The sequence below is a fragment of the Thamnophis elegans genome, chromosome 1 (genome assembly GCF_009769535.1).
Source record: "Thamnophis elegans isolate rThaEle1 chromosome 1, rThaEle1.pri, whole genome shotgun sequence".
NCBI lineage: Eukaryota > Metazoa > Chordata > Lepidosauria > Squamata > Colubridae > Thamnophis > Thamnophis elegans.
In genome coordinates this window covers 10173000-10199861 of record NC_045541.1, presented here as the reverse complement: position 1 = coordinate 10199861, position 26862 = coordinate 10173000, and the positions used below count along the sequence as shown (strand labels likewise).

At 37.1% G+C, this 26862-nt stretch overlaps 1 protein-coding gene across 2 annotated transcripts in view; it reads right to left on the bottom strand.

Moving 5' to 3' along the window:
• RFTN2 (raftlin family member 2) overlaps positions 1–26234 on the bottom strand; it is a 28288-nt gene extending 2054 nt beyond the window's left edge. Inside the window, exons 1-9 of one of the 2 annotated variants that reach the window (XM_032233161.1) lie at positions 26106–26234; positions 25497–25643; positions 23076–23259; positions 17108–17219; positions 15090–15408; positions 13236–13439; positions 10937–11055; positions 8517–8620; positions 1835–1913 (exon numbers count right to left, since the gene is read on the bottom strand). In XM_032233161.1, the coding sequence (XP_032089052.1) occupies positions 1835–1913; positions 8517–8620; positions 10937–11055; positions 13236–13439; positions 15090–15408; positions 17108–17219; positions 23076–23259; positions 25497–25635 (1260 nt within the window). In that variant the 5' untranslated portion in view covers positions 25636–25643; positions 26106–26234. Of the gene's footprint in view, positions 1–1834; positions 1914–8516; positions 8621–10936; positions 11056–13235; positions 13440–15089; positions 15409–17107; positions 17220–23075; positions 23260–25496; positions 25968–26105 lie in introns of those variants that run through there. The other variant, XM_032233168.1, reaches the window with a different exon arrangement.
• Positions 26235–26862: the final 628 nt, after the last annotated feature.

The following is a 26862-nucleotide window of genomic DNA, read 5'->3' as shown; positions in this document are numbered from 1 at the left end:
ATTCCTAGTCTTACGGAGATTTTTAAAAAAACATTTTAGCTTTTAAAATACAGTTTCCAAAGGCCACTTTTGTATATTTAGTATTACTAACTGGAACTGAAATACTAAGCCCCAAATTTCTTGACCAAATGTTTTTAATGGTCCTTCTTTAATTTCCTGTTACTCTATAGTACAGTTAATTAAATGACTTAGAAGCAAATATTTATGTAAGAAACAGCTTATCAATTAATACATTAAATGAGTAGTACAACATTATAGATTTATAAACTTGTTTTAATCAACTAGGATTTTTTACGGTGGTGGTTATTGTATTAGTATATCATATTTTTAAGTCCAATTATTTAAAGTTTAGTCTCAGCACTGAAAATTAATTGAGACAATTGCAGTGTGATATTGCTCAGCAAATCAAAAACTTAGTCTATTTAGAACCATGGTGGTGCAGTGGTTAGAATGCAATATTACAGGCTAACTCTGCATTACACTGCCAGGAGGTCAATCCTGATCTGCTCAAGGTTGATTCAACCTTCTTTCCTTCTGAGATTGTAAAATGAGGGCCCACATTGTTGGGGCCGATGTGCTGACACTGTAAACTGCCAGAGTGCTGTAAAACACTGTGAAGCAGTATCTAAGTGCTATTGCTATAACATAAAACTAATTAGAAAGAAATACTTCATTGAGACATTCTAGGAATAAAAGTTTCTGAAAATCTTTATGTATTTCTTTTCTGAAACAATGGATTTGGTCTACAATACTGGCATGTGAACTGCTTTCCTGTCCCTTCCATCTTGTTTTAATTTCTTTCGTTCCCACCGCAAGAAATATAATTTAAAAATCAGGAGAAAGAAAAAATTTAAGGAGATGCAGGCATCCTTCATAAAACATGAAATAGACTGCTTTTCTGCCCTTGTTTAGCATAATAGCTCACCCTCTTCAGGGGAGCCTTTCAAAAGAAGTTTGAGAAAGGAGGGGGCTGCCCTGGGGAAGTGATTACTGAAATGAATGAATGGCTCTAAAAATTTAAGTCATGCTAGCCCTGCATTTGCAAAATGCAACCTCTTAAAAATGGATAAACTTTCTCATATTAAGTTTTCCGTTTCTTTGGTGTCCAGACTAAGTATGAAAACATGTAAAACATGTCATCAACTTGTATTCCCCCCCCCCCCTTTTAAACACTTTCAGACTTTAGGAATTTTTAGTAACTTGTTGCCAAGACTGCTTTAGGGAAGAAAAGAGAGAAAATGAGCAAAGAAAACAATTGATCATTTACAGTCCTTTGTGGCTATTTCCTTTGAGCCGAATCTCAAAATACAATATTCATTCTATAGGCAACTTGGCTTCCAAAAAGATTTAAAGGGATGGGATTGGATGTGGCAGTACAGAGGACAGGAATATGCAGCAAGATGCCTTGTAAGAAAAAAATGTTAATCAGTTCAGGCCCTTAGGACTCTACACACAAACGGTGACTGCAAGCCAGAATTAAAACAGTTATTAGTTTCACCAAATCCTGCTAAAAAAAGCTGAATAATGGACAGTGTGCATAAGGAAACGGGCAAAAGATCACCCAAGGACATCATTTGGCAAAGTATTCTGACTCTTTCATTTTCAATGTCCTTTTTATCTCACAAGGAAATGGATAACAATTTGTCAAATAGCTCATCCTAGTAATTGCATAACTCTACACAATGCGCTCTTTATAATGGTTTGGAAAAAAAGAAGTGCTTTCAGTAATAATGGAGTTCTTTCACATATTGTCATATAGGTGTTACAGACTTCCGGGGCATGCATAAGAGCTTTAGATGGTTTTGCAGGGATTATTTCAGATGGTTATTCTTACCTCAGGTATCTGGACAGCTGGGTTCCCCATAGCTGGCCGCTGAAGGAAAACAATTTGCTTAGTGGCTAGATTGCCTTCACTGAAACATTAAAGAAACTGTTTTTAATATTCTGTCTTTCTCTGGTTTTGTTCATATACAATTCTACAGTATTCACTGGAATTAATGAGGCCGAAACTGGACCAAATTTTATTAGAGAGGTGCCACATACAACAAACATACTTGTGCGTGTATTTAACACATTTATTTATATATTGCTTTCCTTTTAGCATCCAGCAAAGAAGACAGTACTCCTTTCAGTCACAACATATTCAATCGTATGCTATTTGAGCAAGGGAGGAATCTCATCTGCCATCAGGCCCTGTTCTCAGGAGCCACTTCATTCCTATCTACCAAGCAATTCTTTTCGATGCTAAATGTTGTAGCTTATGATTTTCTTTATACATTGTTCTAAAATAATCTCCCCCTTAAGTTTTTTAAGTCAGCTGTCACCCCATCATATTTTGTTTTTTTCTGGAAAAATTGAGGATGAAATGTCCCATACAAAAAATATATATAGAACATCAATATATCATCAACATCAATATTATATTCATGAAATTACTGACTATGCTTTTCCAAGCAAATTTTTCTCTTAATATTTAAATGTACTAGCAAAATTTATTCAGAGGCAATGCAGCCTCTAAAATTACCTTATCTTCAGTGAATGAACAGCTACTCATGCCCACATTTGTTACATCTGTTAATGTAAATAGTACATATTTGGCTTTCCCTAATACTAATGTGCCCAAGTCATATTTGACCTTGGAATTAATGATCTGTACTGATGAGTATTTTTAAGCAGCATTTTTGTTTTCATTAACTTTTTTAATTTCATAAACATTGTGAAATTTTTTGGACTATAACACACACAGGAGTATAAGACATACCGGAGTATAAGATGCACCATGATTTTGAAGAGGTAAATTTAAATTAAAAAAAACATGTGTTTGCACTCTGCAGGCCTCCCAAACCCTCTGCAAAAAAAAAGGATATGCAGACCTTTGGGAGGCTTGTAGCGTGCTCCTGGGGGCTGGGTAGGAAGGGTCAAAAACTAGCAAAAAAATACCTTGTTTTTAGCAAAAACAGGCTCTTTAGGGAAAAAAAGGGCATGCAGAAACTTTGGGAGGCTTGCAGAGTGCTCCTGGGGACGGGGGGGGGGCGCGAGCAAAAACACCCTGGCTTTTTGCTCATTTTTGTCCTCCCCAGCCCCCAGAAGCACTTTGCAAGCCTCCCAAACCCTCTGCACATCCATTTTTGCAAAAGGGGGGTGGGTGGGAGGCCAGAAAATGCTGTATTCAGTGTATAAGACGCACCCAGATTTTCACCCTGTTTTTTTTGGGGGGGGAGTGCATCTTATACTCCAAAAAATACGGAGTATTCTTATAACTTTATTTATTATATATATTTTTATTACAACATTTGTCTGTCTTGAAAGAGCTTCCTTCATCCTAAATATTGTCAAATAATCTGGGTCCACATATTATGCAAAGAACCAATGTGGTTTGTTTAGTTTTGGTTTGGCACACTATGTGAGCTCCATCGTTATTACGTTCATCCTAAAAAGTTAAATTTGCCCTCCAGATAGTCCCATACATGACTTTTTTTGTTGATTTGTTTTTGCTTTGGAGGGAGGGGGTGTTTTGCTTTTGGCAACAATAGCAAAGTGTCTTCCAGGATTATTTTTCATCTAGGCTGCAGCCCTTGTTTTTCCTGATAGCTTCTCATCAAAGCATCTAACCAAATTCCCACCAGGATTAATTTGTTCAAGATTGATCAAACAGTGATTTAGAAGATTGGCTTAATACAGTGCCTGATATTAGCAACAGTATGACCTGGCAATCAAACAATCAGTCAATCAATCAATCATTAGCTTTGTAAACATGGGATTCCATTGAGAATGCTCATGGATGATATCAGAAAGACAAGAGAAAAAGGGGACTTCTCCGTTATTTTTCTGGTGGTTTTTTTTAAAGTGGGGTTAAGAATTTATCTGAAACAAGTCATCTTTCTATATCCTATTTTACGTTGTGACACCATAGAATCATCAAAGGCATTAACTCATGGCTAAAACTTTAAAAGTTTAAATAAATGTTCCATGCTGAAGTACTAAAGCTGCTTTAAAGAACAACTTTAAAATAGACCTGGCCTTATTAAAATGCTGAACACGATAAATGCCAGGGGATAAATTCACAATTGAACTGAATGAAGTTGGGATTGCCCCTGAATTTCAATGAAGGAGGGAAAGAAAGTACATTAAAAAGATCTGTTTATATGTTGAATTTTCTTCTTATATTTTGTCTTAACAAAAGATATAGATGGACTTGGATCGAAAAATGAGGAAGAAAACACATTGCTGGCTGCAACTAGATAGTTATCATAGCTTTTGCCTTTTTAATTTACTACTTGCAGATTATATTTAATGGCATTATTGGACTTGTTCACCAGTAAGAATTGAATTTATACGGATTGTTCTGTTTATTTTCATAGTGGAATAACTACAAGAAAATAATAAATAATTTAGTGAAAGACTAAATTACATAATGCATCAAATGCATCATATGCTGTTTTGACAGGATATATCACCTTGATTTCTGTTATAGTCAGTAAAGATAATGTGAACCATATTAATGACAATCATGCTAAGATGTCCAAATCCCTGCTGGCAGATCTAAAGACAGAGAAGCATTTGTATCCTTCCATCCATGTTTGACAACTTCCACCTTTCACTGCAAAGGAAAGCTTACAATTTCCTCCAAAGTCAGGCTTGTGGGCAAGAGTTGAGAGAGCTTGAGTGCTTTTTTTTTTTTTTAACTGAAATAGCCCAATACTTTTTCTAAAGCTTTATTCATTTGGGACTTTCCAATCCTTGAAAGGTTTTCTGGAAAGTAGTATCCAAGGAATCCTATGACCCATGGGTACACAGGGTGACATCTAAACCTTGAGCAAGCAAAAAGTGCTTTCATATGTGTAAGAAGGGAGAAATTCCAGTAGCTCTTCTTACCACCGTCCCCATTTTCCGGGGGGGGGGGGGGATCTTTTTCTACAATGGTTGTTTTTTGGTGGGTCTACTTTAGGGAGAGGAACAACAGGAAATCTTACTGTGAAAATAGAAACTCTTCTAATTACAGGATTTAAAGAATTATTTGGGAGGAAATGCTAATATTCCTGTAATCCTCTGAAGAAACTGTGTGTGAACTGATGCAAACGAAAACTTCTCTGCATTTGGAAGAAAGTAAAAGCTATTAATATTCCACTTGCGTACTGAGGTCAGAGTTCAAAGTCTGTGGGAAAAACAGAACTGCAGACTGAAAAACATGTTATTCTTTTTTTTAACCATGTGAGCAACGTCGCATGACAATGTGAGTATAAAGTGTTTCACACAAATTAATGCAGCACTTCCTCAATTTTTAAAATGAAAGTAGTAACTACATTTATAATTTACAGTTGCTAGCAGTCTATTCTGGCAGGTGGAGAGAGTACTTTAAAAAAAAGATGACTTAATTCAGTAACTTGGACTGCACTTTTAAAACTGAACCAAAAAACATCTTCCTCACTTATAACCAATTTCCCAGATGCGTCAGGACTCCGATTTAGCCATGAATGTGCCAAAACAGGCTTCCAGGCTACAGATTCCTTTGTGCAGAAATGCTTTGTGCCTCATTCATGTGGCTGATCCAATTCCCTGGCAGGTTCACATAGTCCTCAGTCAATAAATGGGGGCTGGAATCACTTGCTTTAAGAAGCTGATAAAGAAAGCTTTGAACTTTTTTAAAAAACGTTTTCCCCTGATAGCTGATTAAGAAAGGCTGCTGTCCCAACACATTACATTGGATTGATCTTACGTCCCTTCTGATCACCTATATGTTTTTAAAGGAAGAAGTAGATAGGATGAACTAATTGTTGGGAAACGAGTGCTCCAAATACACTTTTACATATCCGGTTTTTGTAGATTGTTGTGTTATTTGGAATGATACACCAGTGATTTAGAAACTGTCAGGAAGACAATAGTAATATGTGTCTTATTTATATTAATAATTTTTCTGTGTATAAGGTGAGAAATTATCAATTTCCCATCAGTTGTACAATAGTCCAAACTTGGCTCTGCCAGTTAGCTTGGGGCTCCAATGGGGAAACATCACATTGGAGGTGGTTGATTAACAACAAATCCCACCTCTCTTCCCTTCCTCCCGCTCCCGGCCTCCATGTCTTTTAATTGGCTTTTAACATTTGGATTTTGTGTCGCCTTATTTATGTTTTTAGCTTACATTGTTTTTTATCTTTTATATTGTAAGCCGCTCAGAGTTACCTTGAGGTAAGATGGGTGGCCTATAAATTTTATAAATAAAATCAAATCAGTAAACTATATTTGAAAATCATTTTATCTTTGGGAATCCTTTTCAGAAGACTAGCTAGAAAAGCAGATTTAACTTCCTTTTAAATATGTACAATTTCCTCTTTCTCCTATTAAATAATTATGTTCAGAAATCTTCATAAGAAATGAATGCTTTCTTTGTGGACTAGTATTTCTTTAATTGAATATGATAAAAATAAGTTTTGCATTTGTTACAATTTGATACAATAAAATATTAGTATATGTGGAATTAAGAATAGTTCTAAAGAACAGGGTTAAATGTATGTGTGTATGTGTTTGTGTGCATATATGGACATGCGTACGCATACTGAATAGCTAGTTGGCATGTAACTTTGGTCCCCCATTTGGCAGCTGTGATGACAGCCTTTACCCCTCTATGTGTAGGAAAGTTATAGTTCATGATCTACACCCATCTTTACATGCCTTATTTTCATAAAGGACTTTTATTTATTATTACTCCAAAAAATACGATATAGTTTTGCTTATTCATTACTACCATATGATAGCTATTTAATGACTAAAATGCTGTTTCCTGCAATAGTCCCTTGGTTATAAAATATTTCAAATTTCCTTTTTTTCCCTAATGCCCCTTCTGTTATCGACAAATACTCAAGATAAGGATGGACTTCATGAGCTGAGTCTTTTTGCCTTCATTCTATATGAGCTAAGCTTGTTCTTCTTGAAAGACATGCTTTTTGGTCTGCAAAGATACTGATGGAAATAATGAGATAATATATCTCCCGGTAACTTTTCTCAGTTGATCACTTTAGCGTGCAATAGGCAAGAAATGTAATTCTAGGAGATGAGACTCCTAGGACACTTATTTCATTCAGGCATTTCAAACTTTAAATGCTCATCTTCAGAAAACACTAAATGTTATTTTTTAATCTGTAGATGAATATTTCTAAGATATTATTTTTAAACTGGGAATCCAAAAATTGCTGTTATCCCTGTGAGAAATACAATAGAGCTGTCTGGAATACTGATTCTGCCTTTCAGTTAAAGAGAATTGGTGCAGGACCTAGGCCAATTCTCATGAAATAAATATCTAATTGCTTTAATCAATTCCTAAATTACTCTGCCCTACAACAGATTAAATGGAAAGGTCCCCTCCACCCCCACCTCTGCTCAAGCAATTGTTATTGAAGTAGTGGGCCAGCTGCCTAGGAGGTATCATAGAGAGAGATTGTTTAATTGTGCTATCTGATGCTCAAATACCAAATAGATGTTTAGACCATTACAGCCCTATGCAGACATTAAAAAAGGAAAAATCACCAAGGTGGAATATAATACAGATATTTGCAAATATGAAAGCTTTCTTTGTGCAGACAACTAAACTATTTGTTGTGTTCTCAGATGGAGATTTGAGTGAGATAAGCATGGATATCATCCATAAATACATAGACCAAGGAGATGTCACATGCCACGTCTTACTGCTTGTGTAGTTCTGAATCATTCATTAATTATTCCATTTATTCTCATGTTTGCTTTACAGGTAGTCCTTGCCTTATGACCAGTTGAGCCCAAAATTTCTATTGCTAAGTGAGAGATTGGTTAAGTGAGCTTTGGCTCATTTTATAATCTTTCTTGCCACAATTGTTAAGTGAATCACAGTGGTTGTTAAGTTAGCAACATTGTTGTTAAGTGAATCTGGCTTCCCCATTGACTTTGCTGGTCAGAAAGTCACAAAGGTGATCACATGACCCTGGGACACTGTAACCATCATAAATATGAGTCATTTGCCAAGCATTTGAATTTTGATCATGTGACAATGGGGATGCTGCAATGGTCATAAATGTGAAAAACAGTCATAAGTCACTTTTTCCAATGCCGTTGGAAGAGTCATTAAAGAAACTGTTGTAAGTAAGTCAAAGACTACCTGTGTACTCTTGTTGTATTTAGCAAGTAATCCTCAGCTTCATATTTCAACAAGCATTTCCTAAGTTTCTCAATGATCCATTCAAGAGGAAAAATGTAGGGCTAGTCTCTGATTCAGCCACCATTCTGCAAATCTCAAATGGTGGCCTGAAACATCATTTCTTTCAGTCTTTCAAAATCAAGCACAAGAATACCAAAATCTCATGAGATTTCCCATATCTCAGCAGTTGCACATTAGATTGCTGAAATTTCATGGATATTTTTTTAAAACAGTTTTTATATGTATAGGCACAAATATCTACACACACACACACATTATAATATATATAATATTAATATATGTATTCAATTACATTCCCAGAAATAGGAAGATAAATTGTTATTTCATCTACCTGTCCAGTCGTATGACAGGAGTAGGTAACACACATGTTAAAAGCCAGCCAAATTCAGCCAAAGTGTGCAGTAAAGGACCATAATCAGTTTTGATTTCACTGCCCTGTTAACAAAAATAGATACAGAAATATATACGTAAGAATAGGGTAAGCATTTCCACAGACTAACCACGAGATGTAGAGAGGAAGGAAGGGGAAACCCAAAGATCCATGCATATTAAAAAAGGATGATTAACCATTAACATACAAAAAATAAGAACAGTATGTGCACATGCATGCACAGACATGCAAATACTTTTCTGGCATAGTTATGTTTCTTCCTATTACTGTTCTGGTGTGTTTATAGAAAGAAATTTGACAATTACATATTTATTTTCCTAAAGAAATTCAGTTCTTTAGTTCCATTTTATTTTTAGTGTAGAAAACACAAGTCAAAACTTCTGTCCATTTGTGGTATGCATGCCAAAATCTGATTTTATAATATTTACTATAATAGAGCAACTCAATGCTGGTCTAATCACAAATAAAATCCCATTCCTGGAGTTGCAATCTTATTCAGTTTTACAACACACTGGAAATTACATTAATATATACTTTTAATATATATGACTTAGCAAACATTTTAAAAGTTATGATACATATCATTTTCTTTTCCATTGGTTAAATAATAATTTTGTTTCTGTAGCAGCATAATAGTTTTTAAAGTGTTATGTTATATTACACAAATATTATTACTACTTGTATAGTGTCAAAAAAAATTTTCAAATTACATCAGGTCAAAAGATTTGTGTGTGTGTGTGGTCTAGAAATGTTCTTGTTCCTCACAGCGCTTTTTCCCTAATCTTCTCTTTAATTTCTAAATGTGATTAAACCTAAAAGTACATATATATTGTGACTTTAATGATGTATGTAAATTGAAGAGCTAAGAACAAAGAAGAAATTATCAATCGATCGATAGATGGATGGATGGAGAGAGGGAGATAGGACTTTCCCCTCATTGAAAGTCATATCACTACTGTTGGACCTTTTTTTTTTAATCATAAAAAAGGTGGGAAAGGGGAAAAAACTAAGCAGTGTGTAACTCTCCTTCATCTATAAATGAATTTTCTCTAGAATGGAGATTTTTTCCCCAGTTTATTCCTATCTCTTTCTGAATTCCAAAAGTGACACTACAACAGCTGCCTGAACGAGTTACTTGAAGCAATAATAAGAGTTCGGCAACTTCTAGATGTTTTGGACTATTTCACAGCTCCTTTCTTCTTGTATATTAGCTGAGATAAATCAAAGTTTAAAAGTTCTGAAGACTTCATTATTTGTCCCTGACATATATGGTACAATGATTTCTGATATAATTTAAAACTAATCAAAGACATTTATTCCAGTTCTCAACACTTATTTATGGAATAACTTGGGGAACTGAACTGATCAGCTTTTTTGTGGGATGAAATGAGTAATTATTTTGTTCTTCCAAGTGGAGGTGTATTACAGATATGCATTGTCAGCGAATGGCTGCTTCTTTAGACGAACTTTATGACAAAGAGTCCTGCATTACAACATATAAAATATACAAATCCAAATGGAGGATGCTTCTCAGCATGAACTACCGGTATTCAATATATGTGACACAGAAATGACAATATAGTAAACCCTCTATTTAACAGTCTTCAGTGTAATTTGGATTTAACAGACAAAATACTCTAGATCTGAATTGTTCCAACAAATTTACTGTATAAGAACGGACTGCAAGAGCCGAGGTGGCGGACTGCAAGAGCCGAGGTGGCGCAGTGGTTAAATGCAGCACTGCAGGCTACTGCTAGATCAGCAGTTCAGCGGTTCAAATCTCACCGGCTCAGGGTTGACTCAGCCTTCCATCCTTCCGAGGTGGGTAAAATGAGGACCCGGATTGTTGGGGGCAATATGCTGACTCTCTGTAAACCGCTTAGAGAGGGCTGAAAGCGGTATATAAGTCTACTGCTATTACTATTACCTTTTACTGCTAACAAGAAGGAATATAGCAGGGGAATAGAAGTTGAGAGACTAGAGTATAGGACTAGACATCTTAACAAAAAGTGGATGGTTGAAAAGAGGGATATGGAAAATTTAAACAGAACATTATCTTTAATGACTACCTATCATCAACAACTTTTTATTGTGACAACCACTCCTACCATTGTTACTGTAAAGATTTGGTCTTTATAGACACTAGAAAACAAAGATATATACAAGGAATGATTATCTAAAATGATAATTGAAATGTGAGTTATTTTCTGCTGAAACCTCAAATACGTTTAAAATTACAAGATATCACAAACTTGCTCACATATTGATTATTTTTCTAATTGTATACTGAGTTTATGTAAACCCTTGAAATTAATCAGGAAGAGTAATTTAAATTGTCAAAAACAAAAATAGGGAATTACCTCAATGACAGTCCATTGTTCTACAACAATAGCATCATTTCCTTTCCTCTCTGAACCTGGAAACCCCAGTTCTTCTTCATATATAAATAACCCTTCTAATGATTTGGGCCCAAAGTCAGCTAGAGAAAGAAAAAAAGGAAAAGTAGTAAATAATAGTAATTTAGAAAATATCTAAACTGTATAGTACTATACTTATGTATTAAGAGGAGTATACTTTCCTTTTCTGTCTCACACTTGATCATTCTGATATGATTGTGAATGAACAGGATTTGGTTAATTTATATTACTTACTTATTTACTTATGTAAGGTTTAGACCAGGGGTAGTCAACCTTTTTATACCTACCGCCCACTTTTGTATCTCTGCTCATAGTAAACTTTTTTGACCGCCCACTGGTTCCACAGTAATGGTGATTTATAAAGTAGGGAAATAACTTTACTTTATAAAATTTATAAAGCAGAGTTACAGCAATCCCCTAACACCCACCATGAGAGCTGGAACACCCACTAGTGGGTGGTAGGAACCACTGGTTTAGACATTGCTCATCTTACTTTCTAAGTGACTGTGGTGGTTAAGTTTTTTTCCTGTCAAATGTCACATATCTTGGGTTTCTATGATGAGTAGAGTTAGAACGGGTAGAAATGAGGTCAGAGCCCAAAGTGCATTTGGCCATTACCCCCTGGCCAGCTGAGTTCAGCCTTTTTTAAAGCCATTTTTCGCCCTCCCCAGGCTCCAGAGACTTTATAGGAGCCTGGGGAGGGCAAAAAGAGCCTCCCCCACCCCCCTGGAGGCCCTCCGGAGGCTTCAGGAGTTTCTGTGAAGCCTCCGGAGCGCAAAAAAACAGCCCTATGGGCAAACCGGAAGTTCGGGAACAGACTTCCAGTTTGCTTGTACGGTCAGTTTAAGCCCTCCGGAGGCTTCAGGGACCTTCAGAAGGCTTCCCGGAAGCCTCCGGAGGGCTTAAACCGACCCTATGAGTAAACCGGAAGTGACTTCCAGTTTGCTCCTAGGGTCGTTTTTTGCCCTTCGGAGGCTTCAGAGAAGCCTCCTGAAGGTTCCTGAAGCCTCCGGAGGGACGGTGGAGGCTGTTTTCACCATCCCCAGGCTCCTATAAAGCCTCTGGAGCCTAGGGAGGGTGAAAAAAGTATGCAAAATATGGGGGGAGCGCCTCTCATGCATGCATGTGCAGTGGGGGGTGTCGCGCGTTGCATTATGGGTTTGGCACGCCTGCCCATGACCCCCCCCCCCGGCGCTCCCCTTCCCTTATGGCACGCGAGCCAAAAAAGGTTCACCATCGCTGGAATATGCAGTATATTTCTTAAGCACAAAATGAATTTGACAGCCTCATTCTTTTCCAAATAAAAAGGCAAATAATGTACAACAGCAAAGCAAATTCTAGGTCAACCTTCTTACTTGCTTCAAGTAAATCATCTGCTGTTTATTTTACTTTTAGAAAGATTACATTTTAAAAATTCAGTTTAAAAGGAAAATGCATTTGTTAAGAATTCATAATCCTCTGTATCTATGAGATTTATGTATTAGTTCATTTCTTAACTCACTCCATGTCTAGTTTTAATTTTGTTGTTGTTATTAGTTGCAAAGTTTGTGTCCGACCCATTGCGACCCCATGGACAACGTTCCTCCAGGAACTGTCCTCTACCATCCCCTGGAAGCCTTTAATAAGAAATTCAATTAAATTCTAGAAACTAAATGGTTTAGATATAAATAAGAGTAAAATCTGGGAACTTAAACTTGACCTCTCCTACCAAGAACAAATTTGAAGTTTGAAAAACTGCTTAATCTTTTCCAAGCCTCTTTATAGCTTTCTTCTGCCCAGCTATTAGTAGTTCTTATTTTTCACTCCTAAATTAAGGGTGAATAACCCCTCTTTCTCTCTTTGATTCTCTCTTGGTGGGAGGAAAGGAAGTGAGACTTCCCCTCCCCCAGCCATTCTGCTCAAAACAGTTGGTTCTCTACAGTGAGAAACAAGTGATACGTATAGACAACAGCTGGTGGGGGGATCTTCATCGCTTCTCCCTTCCCTCTGGTGATCTTTTAATAGTTCCCTGGGAGAGAAAGCCAATGAGTGATAAATGTAGCATCTATAACTGGGTGGATGACAGATGCAAGCTTTATCTGAAAGATTTAACTATCCTGAATCCAACAGACCACTGTCTTTATTTACTCTGCAGCCTATTTTAAAACTTGCACACACTCTTTTTTTATTGTTTTGAATTTTCTGAATGAATTTTACTAATATCCTTATTTTTAGATATGAAAAAGAGTATCATTATCCTTACCTTTAGAGGCTTCCCAACACACAAAAGAGTCAATTAATGACAACCCTTGTCTGTAATAAAATGTGGTTAAATCTAACCAATCAGCATCCAATGTACTAATCACAGGTCCTTTTCTTGACACTTTCAGAGACAAAATACCGTCATGATAGGTCCAACTGATGGAATCATCTTCAAAGACATTGAAAACTGTATATAGTTTGGTGTCTGAAGGGAAAAAAAACCCATGAAATAAAGATATTAGGGTAATATGCACTGTAAAAATGTCAATGGGATTATATTTATAGACTTTTAAAAAAATCTACAACATTACATTTTTGCATTAAGAATACAAATTAAACCCATATGGATAAAAGTCCAGAATGACAATTTTAATTCAAAGTGATATATCAATCCTTAAATATGTAAGCTAAAATGTTGGAAAATCCTACTATGAAAGCCATCTTAATTCAGGGGCTTAAATCCAAACTCTTCATTTTCTCTGTACAGAACATAGTCTCCTCTTTCAATTTACATTGTGATTTGCAAAATGTTTTTCTTCCCTTTATGTATTGTATTGACAGGATTTTTCTTTCTCAGTCTTTTTCTAGCATGAAATACCTACACTTCCATTCTTAAATTTTAATTGGTTCATCTATTGCAGCTACCGTCATACATCTCACCAATAATCTTGCAGCTGTAACTATGCTGTGGACATCTCACTTGGATTGCCAGTTTGCAAACTAAACTTGGCAACCCTACATCCTAATATTTCCAGCCAAATTATCCACATGACATTGATATTTCTCTCTAAAGTTCATTCTCCTTTAACCAAATTCATCCTCCTCTTCCACCTACTCCCATTCAACTGTTTGCTGCTACTTTTTATGATTCCCTTTATTCATCTTTCTCTCTCTCTGCCCAGAATTCATCTTTTATAGCATGGTGATCTTTGTTTTACAATTTGTGAGGGGCTGGGCGCTACCATGCTAATTTTTTCTAATAAAGTCAGTGCCAATTTTCTCTAAATTACTCAGTTAAATTTACTTTATTTTGATCAACAATCCAGCAGATGACACTAAAACATAATAAAAAACAATAGTGTTCAGTTTTGCATCACCTATTGCCTGATTTTCATTGCGGTCACGCAAATTTAGTTACAATATAGGAGATTAATGGTTTTGTTTACTTGTTATTATTTACGAAACAATCTGAAAGGAGGTTTACATAATAATCAGTACTTCCTGAGAATTGCTGCAACAGAGGCTGGATATAATTATTTTGAGTATCCTATGGAAGTTATAATATATTAACATGGTGTACAGTTTTTATCTGCTCAGGTTTGCAGGGGCAGTGTGTTGGGCTAGTGGGGTTTTAGAGGGAAGGACGCTGTATCTTCCTTTAAAAAGTTTTTCACAAGTTGGGAAAGATAAGAATCTTTAATATTTGGGGGATTCTTAAGTGTCCTTGGCAACCTCAGTTCTGAGCTCTGGGATAATTGTTGACTTCCATTTGATACTCCATATCATTTAACCTTTGAAAGAACATTTGTTCAGCCATTTTTTATCCTAAAGACAGTAAGAATGGAGAGGATAATACATATGATGTTATGTTTTGTTCTGTTGTAGTTTTCCAGATGGAAAATAATTGTTAAAAAAAAGTAGAGGGATTACATTTTTCAATTTGGATAGTTTGTCCTTGCTGAAAAAAGGGCCGATAAACACAAGGATACATGAGAAAGGTTTATGAACACCTCCAAATATGGTTGTACTGTTTGATAATCCTTCTCTTAAGCTATTGTTCTTAAAAATTGATTCTTCTATAGTTTGAGATAGCTACATAGTGCATGTAGATGATACAGATGATGTGTTTAAATACCTTCTTTTTCCTTGAATTTATTTGGGCTGGGACAGCTTTCTCTTCCATCTTGAAAATCAGTCTTTTGTACTGGCTTGACATCCGGGTGAATTTCTTCCTGTATTCCACTCTCAGAGGATTGACCACTCAGTATCCCTTCATTCAGGATTCTAACATTTTCCTCTGAATCATGGTTCCTCTGCTCTCTGTTCCTTCTGCATAGTGTCGAGTCAGACTCCATATCTTCACCCAGGTTTGCACCATTGCAGATTTTAGACTGAGAGCAAGACTGGGTTATAAACCCAACAAACTTCATTCCTCTTTTAGCAGCATCATTGACCTATATTTTTTCAAAAAGACAGTACTAATTCAGTGGGGTGGATATGCATATTGTTCACTAAGAAAGAGTACAGCTAATTTATGTATGATGGTTTTATTTGGATACACAGAAAGAAATATACATTGATATATAAAAATAGCACATCTATTTTACTATGAATGTTATGAAACAGCCACCTATTCAAGAATTTCAACTAACTGTAAAACATGTATCTTCAGTTTTTACAAAGAACAGGATATATGGAGTCTTTCTTTTGCCTATTTGTACCTGGGTAAAAATTAATGATATGTAAAGGGATTTTTTAAATGTTATTTATCTGTGCCTTTGAGTCAGTGTTGAATCCTGACAAGAGCCTGCACAAATCCCCACAGTTTACTTGCAAAATTTCAGAATTGGTTTGCCATTCTCTCTGTCCTAGACCCAACAGAGAAGGGCTGGCCCAAGGACACCCAGATAGCTTCTTGCTTAACTCAGGACTAGAATTCAGAGTCTCCCAGTTTCTAGCCTGATGCCTTAACACTTCTTAATTAGCTCTTAAAACATACTTGAAATGTCTTAAACATCAATGCAAAGGTTTAATAAATGCTGATGTTCTGGAATTATTTATGTATATTTCATCATTATTATTTTTAGAAATATTTCAAGGTGGCAAACATACCTAACACTCCTTATTCCTTCTATTTTCCCCACAACAATAATTCTGTGAGGTAAGTTGGGGTGCAAGAGAGTGACTGGCCCACTAGCATTCACAATCTCCTGGTTTCCAGCCTAGTGCCTTATCCACTAGACCAAACTGGCTGTCATTCAACGTGATATTCAACTTTTCATCATAGAATGTCAACATGGAATATTTTAAGGCTGCATTCTGCAAGCTTTACTGACCAGTTGAGGGACTCAATTTACATACAGAACTAAATATATGAGTCAGTAGAATATTTCATCAATAAGGCCCTGGAATTCTTCTGAAGAAATCCTAGTATATTTTTCTTTTCTGAATTTAGAAATCAGGTTTGCGTGTAAAGCAGAAATGGATGTGAAAACATTTTCCATAGCTGCTGCCACCACTGTTTTGTTCAACTACCCATCTTTGACTCAACAGAATCAACAGGGAATGGGAAGAGTTATGGGAGAACTCAATTGCAGGAGTCTATAAATGGGGTGCTAGCATTATTTGTAGTGCTTCTGCTCTGGTGCAATCAAATGATTCTCAGGGTTTGCAGGTTACTTTAAAAGTTAAAACATTTGTGTGAATTTAAAACCAATCAAAACAGTCATAACAATGAAGCCAGTCAACAGGTTAGCTCTGCATAAGAACAAAAGGGAACACACAATACCTACTCACACCCACACAAAAACCAAAAAGCAAGATGGCATCAGGGAAAGACTCAAAGAAAGCCCCCCCAAAGCAACCCAGTTTTTAGACTTCTAGAAAACTGACAAGGAGGGGGCCAACCTGATGCCCTTCAGGAGGTTGCTTTATAGTATTGGTGATGCCACAGAACAGCAGTGCTGCCCATTCAACCTCTTGGAAATGTGGAATTATGAGAAGTGATTGAAACAGAAGATCCAGAAGGTAGTTACGTTATGATCAAGACAAAGTTTAGTATTAGATATGTATGCTTTTGTTCATGAACAATATCTGAGTTCTCAGAGTAGGATTACAGGAAAAGTAAAATATGCAGCGAAGATGGTCATATACCTTCTCTAACACTTCCTTAACTGTCTCGTTTGTTAGTTTTTCATACGTTAAAGGGCACTCTTCAATCACAAGCCTGGGTTGTCTTGGCTCTCTCATTGGTGGATTCTTGTGACTAAAACACAGAAAGAAAGCAGCTTTTGTTGAAATGTGATTGATCTTGTGCAAAATACTAGCAAGCAAAAACTTTTTTTCATTCCCAAAATTTATAAACGGAATGTTGGCAACTCTCTTGTTTAGGTAGCTCTTCCGTTATTCTTGATTCTTTCGCCCAAACATGTTGCTGGGAACAGAACTGAATTACCCATTGAGCAACCTTGTTTACATTTCATTTAAAGACTAAATATTTTTCTGCTGAAATATAAAGTAAAAATATGTGAGTTAAAAAGGAAATTTCCTTCAGATATTTTAAGAGGTTTCATTGATGGTATTCTAACTGTAATGCAAATCTAGTGAGGGTAAGTTTGAGAGACTTAATTTGAGCTACAAATGCATTACTTTTTTGTAATGGCTCTGGGGTCAGAGCTGCATGTATGTACAAGGTATGCAGGAATTTAGGCATATTAAGAATGTTGTTGAGGGTTAGAGTTTGGAGATTTGGTGCAAACTGTTTGGTTAAGTTAGGAATAGGACAGAGCTATGGAAGCCAGTTCTTAGACACCATAAAGCAGAACCGCCCCAAGTTAGCCCAATTTAAGCAGAGTATGGGGGAGGTAGACCTGTCTAGTGGCCTGGAAGTTATTGGAGGTCTTTGACTGCCAAGACTCCCAGAACTGTAGCAGAGAAATCTGGAGTGACCTCCCTGGCTGAGTAGCTTAAATCTGGGGCTGAGTACACAAGCTTTATTGTTCTGGGAGACTTGAAACTGTCATTTCTGAGTGTGAATTTGGAAGCAACTCGGGAGTTTATGGTCACCAAGCTGATCATCAACTTGACTAAGTTATCTCTGCCCTGACTCACATGTGTGTATGTGTGTGTGTGTGTGTGGGAGGTGTTACATATTATACCTGCTTTTTATTTCAGAGCTGTGGCAACATTGGGATATAACACCCACTCCCTTGTCTTGGACAGATCACTCCCTGTTGACCTTGGAGCAGGAAGGAAGGACTTATTTGATTGGCCTACTCCAGGGATCTGATTGATTCTTTTGGGTTAGGGTTCTGGTTTTACTGAGGCCATTACCACCTGTAACAAGAGGATGATAATAGTCTTGGATTCAGTACGACCTGTGCAGTTTTGTTACACTTGTGGAGTTTGGAGAATCCTCATTAGTTTTCAGAGGAACCCCAGGTAATGTAGCAACATAAAAGATTTCTCGGGTTCTGCTTGGTGAATGTGAAAAGTGAGCCCAACTAATATAATGAATTGGATAATTTCAATTTATCTTTCAACTTTCCCTTAAAAAAAAGTACTTGACTTGAAGCTCCAGATAAAATAGTTTCAAAAGGGGGTTTCATCATGACAAACAGCTCTTATTGTTTGAGATTCACCAAAATGACACAAGCAATAAATGACTGACTGCTAAGTCAGAAGATAACTGTTTTCTAACAATTAGTTAAATTTAAAGATTTGAAGCTTAAGAAGCTAACAGTAAGGAAATGTTACTGTCTTGTCCTACATTGTTTATCAAGTGCAGATAGCTGTGGAGAGGACAGGACTGGAAACTTTTATCCTGTGAAATGCTTTAAGTTAACATTTTAAGGTTTAAGTGGAGCTTAGTATACTCATTATCTCAAGCTTTAACAGCACTTAACATCTCACACTCACTTTTAGATAATGTAACCTAGAAATACAGTTTTTAGCTATGTTGAAATAGTTCAGAAGAGTTTCAAGAGTTGATCCTGAATGAGTTCAATAAATAAAAAATTGTAAGTAGCTCTCAAGAAGAATACATTTAGAACTAATACCTGTGGCCTTTTTGTTTTATATCATGATATTAATATTAATATGCCAATAATAAAGATAATATTATTATGTTAGCTTTAGTGTTACAAATATACATTAAGGTCATGTAGGGTGTTTTCTTGCAATGTTTGTTCTTTTTCTGGATAGTTTCCTCCTATTTAAGAATGTTACAGTTCTCATGCTGAGAAAATAAATGAGGAGAAAGGAATATTGTGTATGTAAAAGTATTAAAGATGGGGTAAAATATAATAAATAAATAAAATAACCCTATAAAGGGCAACTTGCAGTTCTGATCATGCTTTCAAAAGTACCGTATATACTCGAGTATAGGTCGATCCGAATATAAGCCGAGGCACCTAATTTTACCACAAAAAACTGGAAAAGTTATTGACTCGAGTATAAGCCTAGGGTGGGAAATGCAGCAGCTACCGGTAAATTTCAAAAATAAAAATAGATACCAATAATGTTTTTGAATATTTATTTCAAAGAAAAACAGTAAACTAGCTCTGTAAGTGGAAAAGAGGGTCAACAAAAACAATATGGTATCAACAATAACTTTAAAAGTACAAAAACCTTAGCTCATTCAGCAACCAAGCTAAAACACGAGTTAAAATCCTTCAAAACTCATAGGCTCATAATATACATTCTACCAGTGTCCTGCCTGTGCCCATTGAATATACAGCCTGTCCTGTGTCCATTAATTACAGCCTGCCATTGCCCATTGAATAACATATACAGCCTGCCTGTGCCCATTAAATATACAGTAGCCATTGTAAAAATTTGCTCTGGATAACAAATTATTATCACACAATACCGGTGTATTCAATGAAATACTTCACTCACCTCATCTCCATGCAGTTTAAATTCATCTCCCTGGAACACTAAGTTCTCTTTTTATTTGCTAAACTGTTGGACTCCTACAGTAGCATGCAGCTTCATTTTCAGACTTTGCTCTATTGAATGATGCCAAATAAAACTTAAAAAAGAGGAGATTTCTGCAAAGTTTGTCCAAATGTATGCATGTACAACATACCTGTGTTAAAAATTCTTCTCTGACACACACACACACACACACACACACACACACACACACACACACACACACACACTTATTTCTTGGTTATCCCAAAGGGCCACAAAAGCATCCCATTGCCACTGTTGCTTTCAGCATGTTACATTCCACCATGGATATCTTTAAAGAAAGAATTTGAAACTAATAAAGGATGTGCTGTCCAATTTCTTAAATGAATTATATTTGGTGTAAATAAAATGAACCCTGAAACAATTACGTTGGCCATTGATGTGTTTGACCCTTCCCTTGGGCTCAGCTTGGTCATCTCCTACAGCTATCAGTCTTTTGCATACGTGGATACCAAAAGAACAGTTTACAGATAATCCTTATTTAGTGAACATAACTGGGACTAGTATCTTGGTCATTAAATGGTTGTTAAATGAAACTGTGACTGGGCTGAGGATCCTATTCAGTTTTCCTTTGCTTTACAGGTCTTTTTCACCATCATTATAGCTGCAAACAAAACAATCACTAAACAAGGCAGCAGATACAAGGGGGTAATTCAGTCCACCTCATCCCTTTGTAAAACACCCCCCACCCCCAGCCGCTCTGTGAAACACCCCCCACCCCCAGCCGCTCCTCAGCCCCACCCGTTCCCAGACACCTGATGAGTCAGCACTACTTTCCCAGATGGGGACAGCGCACCCAACGCTTAGGTAGTCCGAGAAGAAGCGGGGAAGGGCCCCACTTCTTCTTCTTTCCACCCCACCTCCGCAGAAGGAAAACTCAAAGCATCACGGCGATCCCGGGAAAAAGAGGCGAGCCGGGGAGCGGCGGCATTTCTCTCTCTCTCCCTCTCTTTGCCGCGACCTGCTGCCGGCGGGCAACAAGGACGGCCACCCACGCCGCAGATCCACGTCCAGCAGGGAGGAGGAGGAGGGAAACCCACCCACCTGTCAGCCACGGGAGAAAGGAAGTCGGCGAGCGGAGGAAAAGACGGGGGAAAAGGAAGCTCGGCGGGTGAAATGCGGTCCCCGCCAGGATCTCACCTCGCCCTCTTAGCCTCCCCACCCTTGACACACATGCACGCACACGCACCCTCCGCCTAGCCCGCCAGAACATTCCCGGGTGGGAAAAGCCGGGGGTGGGGGGAAGAGAGAGAGAGAGAGAGACGCGATCGCGTTCCCGGCAGTCCAGAGCAGGAGGCGCTTTTTTCCAAAAATAAACACCGTGGATCATCTATCTCAGTGTTTCTCCACCTTGGAGACTTGAAAGTGTGTGGACTTCAACTCCCAGAATTCTGGGAGTTGAAGTCCACATATTTTCAAGTCTTCAAGGTGGAGAAACACTGATCTATCTAATTAATATAATTAGTTATAATTAGTTGGGAGGGAAAAGCGCTTGGTGCAAAGAAGGACTTTCTTTCAACCAGCGGAACCCCCTGGCGCAATCGGGCTGCGATTGGCGGCCGTCCTTGCTACAATCCGCGCCGAGCTCTGATGAGGGGGAAATTAGATTCCGGCTGATGCGGCAGGGGCTGCGCTGGTGGGGACGGGTGGAGGGGATGGGACTTGGAGTCCTACCATCTTGGCGAGTGGGGAGTCTCATCCCACCCCGCCCCGCCCGTCCCCGCCAGCGCAGCCAGGCTGCGATCGGCGGCCGTCCTTGCTACAATCCGCGCCGCCCGCCTCATCAATGGGGTAAAGTCCTTACGTCCAGCTCTGATGCGGGCGTAAGGAAAGTCCTCTCTTTCCCCCTCATCAGAACACAAGCCCGGGAAGCGAGTGGAAGTTCTCTGCGCGACTGAAACGGAAGCCACGGCAGGAGAGTGAGGCTGCTGCCGGCCATTTCACCTCGCGCAGAGAACTTCCACTGGGTCCCGAAATGGAGGAGAAAAAGGGGCGCCCCTTTTTCTCCTCCATTTGGGCAAATTTTTCACTGACTCGAGTATAAGCCGAGGCAGCTTTTTTCAGCCCAAAAAGTGGGCTGAAAAACTCGGCCTATACTCGAGTATATACGGTAATCAGCCTCTCTCCCAATAATCTGCTTGTAGAGCAGGATGAGGAGAGAGTAAAAAAGAACAAAGAAGTTGTTAAAAAAATGAATCAAAGACAAAAAAGGGGCTTGTCAGTAAGGAGACAAGAAACACTGAGATGTTTCTCAAGATGGTTATAGTCACTTTTGGCTCAGGTTTTTGACACAGTTTTAGAACAAGCCAACAATTGGGACCCAAACAGACTGACATCAGAGAATGCAGCCTTGGACAAGTAAAATAATGCCCAATTTCCTACAACATAAATTTTAGTTAGGTAAAAATATACAAATATATGAACTGATATCCACCCAGTATATAAGAATATATAAAAGGCTACTTAAAATTGATTTCACAAAGCCTATTTTTCTAGCTTGCTATCAGTACCTAATGTTCTGTGTGTATTATGTTTAAGTTCAGCTTCAGTTTTAAGCAATTCTTCATTGGAGATTTAATATAAGAATCTCAGAAGTATAGCTGGAAAGTCACATTGTTGGTCACAATTACAGTACCAACTATTGACTAGCTAAAGATTATCAAATGTGTTTTTGCATAAACATTCATGTGCTGGATGTAACTTCCTCAGATGCATAAAAAATTATCTCGACTAAGAGATATGCACAGGCAAGGATGCAAAAGGAACAAAAATGTCAGAAGGAAATAAAAGGTGTACTATTTTCATTCTATTTTTATCTGATGTTACTGCTTGCTTGCATCCCTCTCCCACATTTTCTATTTCTAAAGGGAAAGAGCCATCAGGGTCTCATCAATCAATACACTATGGAGGATGGAGAGGATATTATTTTTGCAAGTCTCCAGATTTGAACAGCTATTTTGCATGGGGAATAAACTAAGTCATGCAGTTTAATGCAAGATCTAATTTGATTCTAAATGCAACAAAATTATGACGTGGTTGTCATAATAATGGTTTTACTGTTAAAGCAGGGAACAATTTTTTCGATGAAGGAATTCCACTCAGTACAAAAGCTTGCTAGAATTTAAGCATTTCTTGTATGGCATACCTGAATTTGAGACGGACAAGCACAACTCGATAGATGTGACTTGCTGGAAAATGCCTTCTTTGTCCAGGTGACAGTAAAACAGGATGAATAGCTCCTACCACATATCCTTTATTATAATACTTCTCCACATTCTTTGCAATATCCAAAACAGAGCATATTTTTATAATTTCTGGATTTGAGATAACTAAAAGGATTAAAACAACAGAAACACTTGATATAGAATTCAACATTTAAAATAACTTTTTGTAAAGATTAAGTTGTACAACAATTCATTATCACTAGAGGGGTCCACTATTCACTAACTATTCACTTCAGATATTTGCTAACACTATCTCCCTTCCAAAGTCCTGCTGCCCTGCCTCATCATAGTGGTAGGAGTAGTGCTCCTGGGAGGGATATGTGAAAAGTCAGGATTGGATGCTAACAGTACATACACCTTAGCAGGGTCGCACAAGGTGTGAAGGTCATTCCATATTGCCAAAAAGAGAAGCCAAGTCCAAGAAAAATAGAAATTTCAGAAAAGAACTTAACAAATAATTTCAGAGAGCTGTTGTAAGAGAAAAGAAGCAATATTTCAATCAATCAATCAATTTACTAAGAAAAAAAACTTTAAAGAAGACAGTATTGCCTGTGGCTTCTATTACTATAGCAGTAACAGAATATAGGGACTTAAGTGTTGAACCATTAATAGTTATAATAACAGGTGCAGGGAGAAAGTTAAACAAATTATATTTGTTGTGGTTGCAATACTAACGCAGCGTTATTAAATTATTAAGTGATTTTTAAAACGGAAGTTTATATGACAATAGATTTTGGCCTATATATATTGCACATCTGAATTAGGTATTTGTTTCTATTATACACACTCAAGGAGTTTGAGTAGATACCAGAGCCTTACCACATATGAAGTTCTGCTTTTGACACCAGTCACTGTCCAACTATTTTCAAGCCTTGTAATAATGTGATATTAAAAAAAAAAACTAGAAAGAAAGCATACTGGGATTCTGTGCTTAATAGAAAGCTTGTGATTTATAAATGGCAGAATGTTTTCACCTCTCAGTATAACCAATAATGTACAGCAAGACTAGAAGTATTCTAAAATAAAGAAGCTGGCAAATAATTGCAGTTTCCACTATCAATAAAATATGAAGGAAAGAGGAAAAGAAAGCAACCCCAATAATTGGTTTTTAGTCTCATGTTGTTTCTGGAGTCTTCATACTTAACCTTACCATCTCAGGTTCTACTGCTGGATTTCATTGCCTCCGCGTTTGCCCCAATAGGAGTCTCCATTGAGTTTTGCCTAGTTGCCAGAAATGGAAAGGGTCTTCTAGTAGTAGTAGGACAAGATTTGATCCAACTGCTTGTTTCATTATGATACGTGATCGAAAAATGGCAATGTCATCACTCTCTCTCTCTCATCTATCACCTCAGTTACAAAAGTAACTGCATAAAATTGCTAACAGTTGTTTGAATTATTAGCAATATGATTATTTTTTACAAGAAATAATCTCCATCAAAGTACTTTCATAATCCTGAAAATATACATATTTAAATCAACCGCTACCCATTAAAATAAAATAAATAGTGTGATTTAAATCAAAAGCCAAATGCACAGTTATAACTAATATTGTTGCATTTGATTTTAGACAATCAAACATGAAACTCACAAGTATTTGTTACTATTTTTTCTCCTCATAATGAACAAAAGCTGTTTCATCCGAAACCAAAGAAAAATGTTAAAAAGCTAACATATAGTTCAGTGGTACTGTATAACACTTCATAATGTATCCTATACATTATAAAATCATTCTATTTAAATTATAACTATGACCACGCTGACTGTAATATGCAAGTTGTCTTTTGGATCAATACCTACTAAGTTCTACACAAAAAAGCTGATGTACAGACCCAAATAGCGTTATAAAAACTTCTTCAAAAAATTCCCAGAAGCAACTTTTGCAGAACAGAGCTGCCTGTTCTTAGTGGGAAGCCATCTGGGACTATTTGTTTATTTTTTTTCCACTTTCTGTGACATGAAGTTGGTTAGAAACAAGACACCCTACAAAAGAAGGAAGTAGACCTACAGGATAGCCTGTTTTTAACCGCACAGATGTCCATGAGCAGTATAAAACAAAGAAGAGTACTTTCAACTATATTTGTATTTGATATCTTCAGTGATCCACTTACTATCAATAGCTCCAGCTTAATTCTGAAGGTCTTGAAAAGTGACATATTTCTTCAGAGATACCCAGGTATGACAAACACAGGCAGAGAAATGTTTTAGTAGTCATTTATAAATCCTTAATCTAATAAGCAGTAGGGGAAAATGAATCAAACTTTTTTTTTCTGTATCTAACCGTAAGAAACACATTTGGCTTACACAGTATGTTTTTTTGAAAGGTTAAAACACTTCATACATACCTTCTAATGTAAAATCCAGCAATACGTACTCATAAGCAGAGTCTGTTTTTGTTTCCACTTGCGGTCTCTTCAGCGTTGAAAATATTTTTCCAGGACTGCTGTCATCTGAATCTTCTAGCTTTCTCAGCCCACACCCCATCTTAAGACCTGGCAGATGGGTGTAAGGGGAAAAGTAAGGAGAAGCTAAGGAAGAAACTGCAGGCACAAAATCGGCTTCTCTCACAAGACGGGTTTAAAAACAAGCAATGTGTTTTAGATCCTCTTTATTGCTGTTAATGAAACATCCACACAAAAAACGATCTTCTGCTCCCAAGTTAGAAAAAAGAGATTTTTTCTCCCCATATTTACAGCAAGGCACAACCGCTCTTAAAGATACCAGGCACCAAATTCAGGAGGAGTACTACTCCTCTTTCAAAAAAATACAAACTGCTACAAAGTGAGCAGAGATTTTCCATGCCACGTCAATTTACAGCCAGCCCCCTAATAGTGTTCTGTTGCAGAGGGCACCAATGAGTGCTTTGTCTGTCTCTCTTGGCTGGCTGATAATGATGAGAAAAAAAGAAAAGAAACAAAATAAAGTTAGAGCAAAACTTTAGCATGATTACTTACAGTCAGAAGATCTGCTTCAGTGCAATGGCCAGTAAAAGAAATAAAACTAGCAAATGAAGTCAAAGAAATAGGATAGAGAGCGTCACCATGGTCTGAGAAGAAAATCATTTCCAGAAAGGAAGTCAACTTTAAAAGGAAATTGCTTCTGGCATCTCAAAGGGGAGGAAAATAAATGAAAAGCAGTTCAACTCTATTTTAAATGTGAGCGTTAGTTGCTTACTTCCTTTTCTTAGGGCAGCTGGAAAACTACACATCATGCAAGTAAAGCGAAAAGATTTAACTAGAGTGGTGAAATCATAGTGTTTGGAATGATTAAATTGCCTTCTTGAAAACAATCAGTGGAGCAATCATCAGGGTAATCCAATTTCATTTTTAAAAATGGGTCTTGGGAAAGTTCCCTTCTAATTACTATCTTCTGGAACACTTTGTAAAAACAATCTTTCAAAATTGATCTGATTTTCCTAAAATAGTAGCTGAAGCATTGGGTTTCTAACTATTATACTTTTACTTGTGTTCATTTTTAAATAGATGCAGTAATCAAGTTAAGCCAGAGTGTGATAAAATATTTTTGTCACCTCAGAAGATGGTAGCTGGACTGTCCTATAAAAGACCACAACCATGAAAAACAGAAAATCTGTTGTTCATCATACAGGTCTTTTTTGAAAAATATTAACATGATTCACACTATTCTGTTTTCCCCCCTTTGGGCATCCCCTAGCGAGATGTTTTAGAACACTGCACTTTCAAATTCAGAAAA